This window comes from Pteropus vampyrus, unplaced genomic scaffold (genome assembly GCF_000151845.1).
Source record: "Pteropus vampyrus isolate Shadow unplaced genomic scaffold, Pvam_2.0 Scaffold47, whole genome shotgun sequence".
Taxonomy (NCBI): domain Eukaryota; kingdom Metazoa; phylum Chordata; class Mammalia; order Chiroptera; family Pteropodidae; genus Pteropus; species Pteropus vampyrus.
In genome coordinates, this window is record NW_011888828.1 from 2,026,886 (window position 1) to 2,039,592 (window position 12,707).

Consider the following 12,707-nt stretch of genomic DNA (forward strand, 5'->3'; position numbering starts at 1 on the left):
CAGGGACATGTTTCCTAGGCTTCTTTACTTTGCGGCACATGTTTTTAAGATGTAAATCTACAAAACTGATTCTGGAATATGAGCCATGAATTATGATTTTGGAGAATCAATAATGTACAAGTTTCAGAAATTTACGAAACAACCTAATTGCATTAAATCAACTAAACAAAGTAGTCTTAAATATGGCTACATGTACTTAAGTAGCATAAAGGTTATTTTCTCCATAAGTTCTTTGGAAAAAGTAGGCTCGTGCATGTTTTAGGATTCCACTTTCATAAAAATATTACCCCTAGAAAGACATTTTTCCATCCCTCAGCTCTGCAGAGCATGGTGCATGTCTCAACTTCTTTCTTTAATTCACTTGGTCCAGTGGTAACTGATCACTTGGGCAAAAGTGGCTAAAGGAAGATCCACCTAGAGTAGTATCCTGGTTTCAAACTCTGTGGTCTGTTGGAGCTGTCTTGCTGGGAAGAAGAGCCCTTTTAATTAGCCAGGTGTCATCTTAACCAAAGCCTACAATAGCAGAGGCCAACACCCACCATCCTACTTGCTCCGCCTCAATTCAGAAACTACTGTTTTGCATTTACTCATTGTGATGGTTAATTTTGCGTCCACTTGACTGGGCTCACAGGGTGCCCAGACATCTGATCAAACTTTATTCTAAGTGTTTCTGTAAGGATGTTTTTGGATGCCATTAACATTTTAATTGGTAAGATAAAGCAGATTAACCTCCATAATATGGGGGAGCCTCATCTGATCAGCGGAAGGACTGAATAGAACAAAAAGATGGACCCTCTCCTGAGTGAGAAAGAATTCACCAGCAGACTGCCTTTGCACTTGATCTGAAACATTGGCTCCTCCAGCCTGACACCTTTTGAACTAGAACATTAGCCCTCCCTGAGTCTCCAGCCTACTGTCCTACCCTGCAGATTGAACTTGCCAAACTCCACAATCATATAAGCCAATTCCTTATGACAAACAAACAAAGAAGCAAATAAATATCCCATCGGTTCTGTTTCTCTGGAGAACACTGACGAATACACTCATTCAAATAAATATTTATTTAACACAGACTATATGCCAAGCAACATGCTAAGCGTCAGGATAAAGAGTTACAATTGCAGTCCGTATTCCTGAAGATTTAGGAATTCGACAATAACATAAATAACAAATGGTTTCTCCGAAGAGTAAGGTGGCACGTTGGCCCCCCACAGAGAGAATATGCACGTGCATGTATTTCATTTAGGAGCTTGAGGCTTCACTGCGCTTATTCACGATTAAAGCCTGACCAAGTTTATTTAAGCGCTTGGTTTCTAGTCTTGCTTTATCTGTTTGTTTGTTTGTTTTCCCCCAGTGGATGGAAGTTTCCAGTGAAATGCTACAAATTTCCACTCCCTAGTAAGAAGTCAACTGCAGAGGACATAGTGCATTTATTGGCTGGTGGTCCATGGAGTAACCAACTGTACTTATCCTTTTGCGTGGGTCTTAAACATAGTTACCACCTTGGAATACTGCCCAATATTCAGTCATCTAGGAAATTTGCTGGATCTGCCTTGCAGTGGTTGGCTTGTGAGAACTAGCTGAAACAAAGAAAACTTACAAGTGTGCTGGCCCTGTTTTTTAGAGTTTTTTGAACATGAACCATTTGATAATTAGGGAGCTCTAATGAAACCCAGACTGGGGAAGAGAATATTCCCAGGGATTCTGCTGTGCATCATGTCACATGCAGAACAGATTGGGAAGAGCAATGGCTTTAAAGTCGGACAGGTCTCAGTCAAACTCCTGTGCCTGCTTCTTAGCAGCTGGTGATCTTGGAGAATTTATTTGACTTCTCTGAGCTTCGGTTTTCTTACCTCTAAAATAAGGACAATACCTTTTCACAGGATTATCTGTTAAGACTGAATGGCATCGTGTATGCACAGTGACAAGGACATATAGTCCACAGTGACATATAGTACACATGCTCAATCAATGAAGGTTACTTTTTAACGTGGAGTGTTGGTGTATCTTCGATCCATCCCTGTACTTGTAAAAGCAGTAGGAATTGGTTATAAACATTTGCTTGCAAAGTGTTCCTGTATAAAGGAAGAATTACAAGTCTCATTTCAAAATTTTATACTGAGCTTTAAAACAAAGGACCTAGTTTAGTTTAAAGTACAACAAAATCGTTGTTACTCAGAATACTAGAGAATGGGTGATAAATGGATGGACAAAGAATTTGGCCAGGAAAGAGTTAATTCACATTGGCAAGCCGATCATGCCTGGTCTCCCGCTCCCCCCTGGGGGAACATAAATGTGAATGAGAGAACAGAAAATGGAAGCCCTCATTAAGTCGGAGGCAGAGAGATCTAGTCCCCAACCCTTCCCACCCACCTTAAAAAATGAAGCCTGGAAAACAATGATCTTCTAAAAATCTTCATACTGACTCACAAGACTGATCTGTTTTCTTTTGTGGAGCTTAATGAGATCGGTGATTTTTGCTGGTGATTATCTCAGAAATGCTTACTCCTAGAACCTTGGTGAAGGGGGAGTGTCAGATAACACAGCTCACTCAGCTCAGTGACTATGTCCAACAAAGAAAGCCAGGAAAGGAGGGAGGAGAAAAATTTCACTCAGAAGGGTCATAAAAAGACATTTTAAAACCGCAGTGCGAAGGTTGCGACTGACTCATATTCTAAAAATTGCACTAAACAGTTCTGGAAAGTTGTAAAATAAAGATATAACAATGGAAACACATTACTTACTGCCAAACCAAAGGCATAGTCAAATTGTAACTTCCACTAAAAACAAAGGGTTGTAGGGAAATGTCCAAAAAGAATAATATACTAATGGAAATTAGGTGATCCTATACTACATTTAATAAAAATTTTTTAGTGTGAATTTTTACAAAGTTCATCTGTCACAGAAGTCACTGGCAGTCACTGCTCATTACATCATTAAACTCAAAGCTACTCTTAGTTCTCCAGGAAGTTTGGAGGCCAATGCGGCGCTAACCACAGACCACACAGTTTACTGACAAACTATCTTGGGAGACTTTTTTCACAGATTTAGAGGAGCGTATTTAAACTCTGATTAACTTGTTCAAGTATTAAAGTTTGAATTACAGACCCCAAAAAGAAGAAAAAGATGTCCAAGCAGAAATTCAAATATAGGAATTTGTAAAAATTTAGTAAGCTTTTTATATACATGATATAAGAAAGCTTCTATTGACTAATGATTCTACAGAGGCTCCATATTGTCTTGGGGACAAATTCAATGTCCTCATTCTGATATTGAAACTGAGTGGAGTCTCATCTTATGTCTCTGTCGCCCCAACAATACTCATCACAGGTTAATCATTCATGTGCCATGAACCATGCTGGACCATCTACATCAATTCTCTATCTATCTTCTTTAAAATAATGCAGTGGTCGTCTCCATTTATGGATGCAGAAACTGAGACCCTGCATGATAAGCAAATTGTTCATACACCTTTGGGATACAAATTTCAATCATCTGATTCCAGAATGGAGGCCTAACTTCTTTCTCCCCCAAAACTATCAGAACCTAGTTGCCAAATCCATGCCTTTTGAGTCCTACTTAAGCTGTTTGTCTTTAGGTGAAAAATATCTCCACCTTCTCTGCTTATCTTCCCAGTTCCAGACCATTCCTCGAAGCCTTGGAGCCACCACAGAGTACCCTGATTATACCCACAAACACCAGTGTACCCCCTTACAGCCTTGGGGGATATAGGATGAGTCTTCTCAGAGTTGAGAGATTATTAAGGAAGCAATATTTTGCAATCACAGACTTTAGAACTGTCTCTCTTGTTCCAGCATTTGATTAGTCAGTCTAGCACTCAGCCTAACACTTTCTTTGTTACAGTCTGTGTTTTTGTATGTGTAAAATTTTCTTCTAAACGTGATGGCAAAGAGCTAATTTTTTAAATTGTCATATGCTTCCTTCTTTTTTTATACTTATTGGAAGAAACAAGGTAATTATTTAATAAATTTAACTTTAAAATTTCTGCATTTTTGTTTCTCACTATAGATAACTATCCATTAGAAGAATAATTTAACTTTTGGCTTGTCACTATATAATGATGAGAATAATCTACTTTAAAATAAAATAAAAATTCCAATGGAATTGCTGTTTTTTAAAAAAAACAATTATGGTTCAGAGTATTGCATAATGGAGTTTTGCTAATATTCTTATTAACCTTATATACCAAGAATCTTTGATCATGCAGGACAGGTTTCTAATTTTTTTTTTTTTGCCACCATCATAAAGAAGTTCAAAAGAATAGATCGGAGTTTTATCGTCTCTGTCCCTGGACACACTTAAGTAGATCTTCTATTAAGAGTGAATGTGCCAAAAAGAGCCCACAGGAAGGCTGTAGAATGGAGAGGCAACTAGATAAGCTACCTTAAGGAAAAATACAAGCTGCTTGTGTAAACCCTGGTAGACAGCCCACCAGCCGGATTCCCCACAGGCGACCTGTTGCTTTCAAGCCAGAAATGGGCAGAATTAGATGTTCCAGGCACTGGGGCAAGGCAACTGATGTACTTAACCATAGCCTGGGCTACAGCAGAAGACAGACCGATATCAGGTAAGGCTGATTCCCAAGGACGCACTGCAGGTTGGTCCCATGACTAAAAGGAGGATGGAGGGGAGGAATCAGCCACAGTCCTGGGCCACAGTCCTGGGCCACAGTCCTGAGGCCACATGGTGGTTTGAAGTGAGTTAGACCCTCTAATGGGCCTAGAAGCACCCCACCTTACATCCTAGGCCTCCGAAGCTGGGAGCAGAGACTGGCAGGGCAGGATATGTTCATCCAGGATTCCAGTAAAGGAAGCAACCACTGTCTTCATGCCGTCATTAGGAGACAGATTATACCAGGGTGGAGCAACCCAGCCCCAACCTAAGGCCTTGGCAGCTCAACATTAGGGCTAATGTGGCGTCTGCCCTTCCAAAAAACACATTTCTGGGTTCGGGCAACCAGGATCCAAACACCTAAATCCTATTTTCTTCCCTTTTCTCTAGGTTATTTCCACATTCTAACTTTGAAACTTTCTTTCCTTTCTTATTGACAGTACAAAACTTTGGATCACAGGTGCTGCTTCTTCACCTTTGGAGAATTGAGGGGCGGAAAAAGGACTGAAGACAGCATGGCCTTGGCTTTGGGAGGTTTCTCGTCAACAGAAAGGGGAGCCCAGCATCTGTTCAATCGCTTTCGTTTGTCTGCTTACCCAGGGCCCATGGGAAGTGAAAAAGGGCAGCTGCTAAAGAATACCGATTTCATTTATGTATAGTGCCACCTTACTTAACAAAGCTATTTTGAACAAAGCTGGCTTCTGTTCATCACGCTGAGGTAAGTTCTCATCTCCTCTGTGTGAGTCCCTGCTGCCTCACACACACGGGTCTCGCTGTCAGCCTGGAAGGCTCTCTGTGCCTCATCACTGGGAAGGAGGGAGGTACCATGCTGGTCTGAGCACTACAGTGAGGGGGTTCAGCCTTCCTGTTACTCGACCTGTCCCCAACATCCAAACAAAATAACGGCAGCCCCAATCCAGAAGGGAAAGGCAGGGAGAATCCAGCCATCCCATTTTTAGGTCTCCTGAATTTTTTCGACCTCTGCCAAAGAAGTTCTTAACTGTAGAAAGTGTTGTTGAATGCCTCCTCTTTGCTCAAGGAGACGTAACTATTTTCCATTGCTTGTGTAGCTTAGGAAAAGCTAGAGGGAGTTTTAAGAGATGTGTGAACTGGGAACTTTTGAAATCATGCTTCAATATCAGTACTGCTTACACACATGGACAATCCATGGTCCACACCACCCTACAACCCAAGAGAAACACCATAGGGCAGCTTCAGGACTGTTCCCAGGCCTCCCATAGAACAAATCAAGCCTCCCAGTCCCTATTCACCCCATCTCCACCACCAGCAGAGGGAGCCAGAGAGCTCTGAGCAGTCCCTGCTGGGGAGAGGGCAGGCATGATTACGAGGCCTACCTAGGGGCCCATGGTCACTACCCCAATCTCCTGGGCCAGTTTCCTTCACCTGCACTTGGGGGAAGGTTAGGCAACTAGAGAATTTTCCTCAGCCAAGTAATCCAGAGAGGGATATGAGGAGTAGACACTCAACAAGAAAGACATGGGTCTTCAAAAGGAATGAGGCAGATAAATGTTTCTTTAAGTTAAACAGAAAGCATTAAAACAAACGAACAAACAAACGGACCGACAAAACAGAACTCAAGATAGAAGAGGCCCTGGGAAAGCAGCTAGTACAACCCTTGCAGGAAAGGAAAAGTCTAGGGCTAAGGTTGGCCTGTGGGCCAGCTTCAGCAGGTATGCTTTGTTTGGCAAGCAAAATATACTTTAAAATGTTTTATTCTTAATTAGTTGCCAACCTTTAAAGATCTGGAGATTTCATAGCAATAAATAAAAAAAGATCTCCAGGTTCCCTTGATGAAGCAGAAGATCTGGCAAAGCTGGCTAACATCCAGCTGTGGGGCACAGCTGTCCTCCCCAGTTAACCCCCATCAGCGCCTGGCCCTCTTCCGGCTGCTATGCTCCCCGCTGGCCCCTGCAGCCATTGGCTTTGCTATCTTAGGCATGACCGTTGTTTCTCTACCTAGTGTTTCAGCAAGGGAGAGTTGACAAAATACCAATACCCACAGTCATACCGCATAAGGCAGCATGTGGGCCTGGGGAGGGACCCAGGCCTCAGAAGAGTTTTAAGCTCGCAGGTGATTCTAAGGTTAGGTTTAAGAACAGTTGCTCAGGCTAGACCACAAATGGCAGATGACAAATTATTCTCTTAAAACTCCTCAGTGGCTCATTTCATTCTTTCTCCCTTTTTGAAGTTCTTTGTAATATCCTATCACAATCCGATTTTCTCCTATTCCATTCTTCTCAGCATCTCACACAGCCTCACAGTTGTGTGTGGGTTTTTTTTAGCTGCTTTCTTTTTTATTGAGTTATTTCTGTCCCTCTACTCTGAATCCCCCCTCCAGTTTCTCCATGTTCTTTTTAAAGTACAATGGATGGAATTAGAAACAATACTCTAACCATGAGTTTACTAGAGAATTCAGTAGAGGTATTTATTTCTGGTTCTTTCATGTCATACTTAATATCTCAGATTCACATTTTCTGTTCACAATGCCTTTTTTTTTTTTTTAACTTAATCATCGTCTGGTTCTATTTAACGAGAAACTCATTTGCAAACACCTGAGAAATCACACTCCAGGATGGAAAACTAACATTTGGGGCAAAACTAAAGCCGCAAATATCAAGCCTCATTTTCTAGTTAGAGGGGATATCGGCATTTCCCCAGGGCCATAACCAGCATGCAAAATGAAAGAGGTCATATGCATATCTATAATAGTTTTAGTTCTTTATCTATAAATTAAGTAATTTACAATCAATAGGCGAGATCGTCTTTCAGGCAATTTGTAAACTAATTTGATCACTTTTTCTGAGGGTTGTTATTTAAAATTTTTGTTTGGTAGATCTTTTTCTTTCTTTCCTGCCTGTTCTCGTTAAGCCAATCCTCAACTGTCAGGTTAGAACAGAAATGCCACTTAGTGGAAGATGGAACTGGAAGACCAGCACGAAGCTTAGACAATCTCTAGATGTCATTTCTTTATACCCATTTTACAGATTAGGAATCGGAGGCTGGGAAAGCTTAAGCAGCTGGCCCACAGTTGACTGCCCACGTACGCAACATAGCCTGAGACCTGCCTCTGGCCGGCCCTTTGGGGAAGATGGAGCTTTCCGTGGCCATCAGTCCCTGACGCTGGACGCAAGACATCAGTAGCAAGAAATCGAACCTCTCAGAGACGGCTGGAGTCAGGCTTTTGGTCTGGCAAGAGCAGAGACTACGTCTCTGTATCATTCACTCGGGCCTGAACCAGGCGGAATGGGTATGCACACGAAACATTGATCATGACATTCTGGAGCCAATTGATGCTGTTAAATGCTCCTTGGAACCCCTAGGGAAAAGCCAATGTTCTTTCACAAATATGTAAACCACAGAGAGACCTTTGCATGATGCCAGCTCTGTGAAGTTGGAAATCTTGTCCAGAAAAAAATATAAAAACGAAGTTGAACTTCAAGATTTCTTCTAACGATCCATAGGGGAAAAAAAACCAAACCCCTTCACACTCCTGCTTTGAGGAGAAAGGAGGAAATTGAGGTCTTTTCGCTTTACGTTTGGTCTCCATAAAAATGTCTGCCCTCTTAGAGCGCAGTATGTGCGGATGGGACACGAAGGAGAGAGCTCGGGACTGACTCTGAAATCCCAAAGGCGCTGAGATCCCGAAGGAACTCGGACGCACCTGCCTCCCGCAGCCACGCCCGGGTCCCTGCAGAACTGGCGGCAGCGCACAAAGGTCCCCCCTCACCGTCCCCGCCCCCGGGCTGGAAAACACGTGTCTCATCTCATTGTTTCGGCCCAACAGTAAAATGCAGCTTCTTCCTTTTCTCAAAAAGGATCTGAAGGATTGGGGCCAGACAGGGCTACACGGGCTGCCTAGGCCCGAGGTTCTTTGTGTATCCGTCCCAGTAGCACAGGACCGGTCCCCCAGCCTTGCGCTAGAAACCGGGTGCTCAAGCCCCCTCCTGCAGTCTCCTGGGCTGTCGCCTCCTCGCCGCGCCAGCGCGCATCACCTCCAGACAAGGCGTGGCGGAGCGCGTCGCGAGGCCGCCAGCAGCTTGCGCGGCCTTTGCGTCCCGGCCACCCGGCTGGACGCCTGGCCAAGCCACAGATACTCACGTTTCCAACCGTCTCGGTGAGGTGCGCGCACTCCCCCCGCCGCGGGTAATTGGAAAGAAGAGAAAGTGCTTTGAGAGCTGCCTTTTAGGCAGGGAAAAGTGACAGGCAGGCGGCCAGCTGAAAGCCCCTCATTTTCTGCAACCTCACTCAAAATGCTCCTCGGGGCCGCCAACGCAGCTGCTAGGTTTAATAACTATGTCAGACAGCCCCTCCTCCCCATAAAGAGACACAAAGATGACAGGCTGGGGACTGAGGTCCGCACGTTCAACCGCAGTCACCCTACCTCAACCGGCGATGCCGCAGCTGCAGCGACGGCCCAGGGACCGAGCAGGGAAAGGTTCAAATGCCAGGTCTGACCTAGGAAATCTCCAGAAACCTCAGTTGTTTCCTATTCGCTCCGAGCATAAGTCTGATACTCTTCCCAACGGTATTTGTGAAGCAACAAGAGGCGGATGCGTTTCCAGTTAACATAAATAACCTGCGTCTCAAATGTAAAGGTGATTTACTTAAAGGAACCCAGCAAACCTCGATCCGCGGTCAGCTTGATTGCTGGGCATTGGTGGGATATCTTGGCACTATGCAAAGCGCAGGAAGCTCACGGAACTGTGTTTTCCCTCACGTTTTAGTGGCGCCCACGAACGCTCCTGCCTCTCTGGAGGACTCAGGCCAACAGAACCTTACAGTCTGGGGGTGCTCCTTGGCAGATCCTCTTTGACCTGGACCATCTCCAAAGCGCGGACAGCAACTCGGGAGCGATTGGATTTTATCAAGCCGGAAGGAATTAGTGGTTCTGGTTTGCAAGTGAAAGTGCTTTATCCAAAACACAGCATATATAACTGATGCAGGGCGCACCGCGGCCTCCTCGGGGCTCTGCCGCACCCCAGGGCTCTTCCCGGCCCCGCCCAGCCCGCCGCACCTGCCTCTGCAGGGAGTGGTTTCCGTGGAAACTCCGGAGAGCTGGTTCTCCCTTCCGACACTCTGTTACCCTGACAACTGTGACCTAGCGTTAGGCGGTCCAGGAAAGGATGTCAATGGATGCCTGTTTTAAATCACAGATTCAAAGAGATTCACGAGGGTGGTAGGGCAGGAATAGGAAGGCAGTAATATTTGGGAATGGAGGCGGAGCCGCGCAAGCCTGCCTGTGGGTGGGGTTAAGCGCGCATCACAGACCCCTGGGTACCACATCGCTCCCCCCTCCCCCTTACCAAGCGAATTTAATGTGGCTTTGCAATGAATTTCAACATCCTCTTCAGCATATTTATTTTTCTCTATTCTGCTTAAGATACTATTTAAATCATTTTGCTTGGACTGAGCTAGCTCCGTAGAAGTGAAGAGAGGCCTATAAAGATGTGTGGAGCAGAGGGGAGACCCCAGGGGAAAATATTTGACTGTGGATGATCTCATGCACAGGAACTCAAGAATTGTTCCAAATACAACCTTGAACCACCTGGTTATGATGCACACAAAATTAAGCACCTTATTTCTGGTGAAGGTTTGGGTAGGGAACACAGAAGGGTGAATGAGACTATATATATATATATATATATACACACACATATATATATACACATATATATGTATATATATGTATATATATATATGTTAAAAATTTTAATGTTCATCTGTCATCTTGTTACTTTTGGATATGTACATTTTACATCCGTCAAACCACAAATAGGTGTGAAAAAGTAAAATGAAATAAGTTAATGAGTTTTGTGTGAGACATAGCAGGACTGCACACACATGCACACACACACACACATACGCACGCACGCACAAACTCCATACTGGTTTCTCCTCACTGTATCAGTGGCCTATTTGAATTAAGATTTTACTGCATACATTACGATATGATGATAATTCATCTCTGAGTTGAGAATTTTCATGCTGGCTGTCAGCTGGGGGTTTCTCTCAGCTCCTTAAGGTTGTCCACACTTCTTAGGGACCCCCTCCATCTTCAAGCAGTAAGGACACATTGAGCCCCCCTGGGCTTTACATCTCTCTGACTTCCTTTTTTGTCTACTGGCTTTTAAAGGGCTCACATGATTACATTAGGCCCAACCAGATAATCTACCTTTGCCACCTGAGGTAACAGTCATGGGAATAATATCTCATCAAACTCACACTCAAAGGGGAGATTATACAAGAGCGAGGGTCATCGGGGGTCGTTCTTAGACTTCTGCTTACCATTCCATAAGACCCTGCCATTCTATTCCACAGTATTCACCCAAGAGCAATGAAAATATATGACTACAAAGACTTACGGGGGAATATCTAGATTCACTTTATTCACAAGAGCGAAAAAGCAGTAAGAACTCAAATGTCTATTAACTGATGAATTAATAAAACGACTCGTGGAATATCCATTCAGTGGCAGGAACAGACTCCTGGCAGGCACGCAAACACAGAGAAACCTCAACAGCATGATGCTGAGCGAAAGAATTTAAACACTGTTGGTTCTAAAGCCTCGGGAGTATTCCAGGGGAGATGTGAAACCAAACCCCATACAAGGAGGACAGGGAGAGATCAAAGAAAAAGGCAGACCACTCCATATCGGTAGGTGGCAGGTTTCACAAGCAGCGGAACTTATGAGGTTTGTGCAGAAAGATCTCTGCACCCGCCCACAGCAACCTTAAAAATGTATATGAAGGCCTTAGCTGGGTTCAGTCATGTACACTGCCAGGTGGCCTCAACAACACATTAACACATTACTATCTCAAAGTTGTGTCGTTGGGGCAGCTTCCGGTGGGAAGGTAAGTGGAACATACATTCCAAGGACAGGGGAGGGGTGTGGAGCCTCCGTTTTCCTGGGTCCAGCTCTTAGGTCAAGTGGCGGTCACTTCCTCTCGATTACCCCTTGCAACAAACACAAAGACTACCTACTGTATGATTTAATTTAAATGAAATTCTAGAAAAGGCAAAACTATATTAACGGGAAGTGGATCGTGGTTGTCAGGGGATATGGGGATGGGGGAAAGAACCGCTTGCAAAGGGATGCAAGGGGACTTTGTGGGATGATAGAAATGTGCTGTATCATGATTGTGGTAGTGATTACATGACTCTAGACGTTTGTCAACATTCATTGAATAGTACAATTAAAATCAGTGAATTTCACTGCATGTAAATTATACCTTAAAAGATTATAATTTTTATATTTTATCCAGCATTTTAAGGTGTTCTTTATTGGGAGTTTCTCTACACATTTAACTTACAAAATCTATCTGACTATCTTAACGGTGTCTAAATGTGCCTGTTTTTTTTTTTTTTAATTCATAGTCATTCGGTTATTGAATATGTCCTCTGTGCTCAGCCATAAGCTCCACATGGACAGGAGCGTGTGTGTGTTCACCTCTGGACCCCAGCACCTGTCTCATAGTGGGCCTTTGATAAATATCTGTTGAATAAATGATTTAGCCCCCTCCCTCAGAGCAATGCAAACACTGGAAAATCTGATTACATATCTTTCCTCCAGCTGATCTCTAGTTACGTTCAATTCCATTACTAAATCCTTTCCTAGGCTATAATTGCAAGTTGGAGTTAGAAACCTTTCATTTAGCCTCATTATGTTATAGCAACCACTTACCCTGACTGCCGTTATCTGGGCTGGGAGCCCAGGTACATCCAGAGTGTTCCCACGGGGCTGAGATGCGACGGGTACAGAAGCCGAGGGCAGAGCCGTGGGCTGCTCTGACTGACTCCGCCAGTTTCCTGCCATTTCCAGTCTTTTGTCACCGCAGACTAAGCACCCTATTTCACATCGAGGCTTAAATTCAAGGTTTTCCTTTTAAGGCACACATGATTCATCCAAACTCTAAAAAAATGTATTTGTATTAGTCAGAGGGCAATGCCATTTAGGAGCAGGTGAGACATTAACAGAAGCCAAAGAATGCAGTGTCCTCTGGACTGGAGCTGGCAGCACCCTCAGAAGGGATGGGGGGCCGGAAAGGCACCAGTCA

At 44.0% G+C, this 12,707-nt stretch overlaps 1 protein-coding gene across 2 annotated transcripts in view; it reads right to left on the reverse strand.

Annotated features, from left to right (window-relative positions):
* The window catches only part of TRIM2 (tripartite motif containing 2), a 134,286-nt gene extending 121,796 nt beyond the window's left edge, over positions 1-12,490 (reverse strand). Inside the window, exon 1 of one of the 2 annotated variants that reach the window (XM_023530176.1) lies at positions 12,335-12,490. In XM_023530176.1, the coding sequence (XP_023385944.1) occupies positions 12,335-12,466 (132 nt within the window). In that variant the 5' untranslated portion in view covers positions 12,467-12,490. The remainder of the gene's footprint in view (positions 1-12,334) is intronic. The other variant, XM_023530177.1, reaches the window with a different exon arrangement.
* Positions 12,491-12,707: the final 217 nt, after the last annotated feature.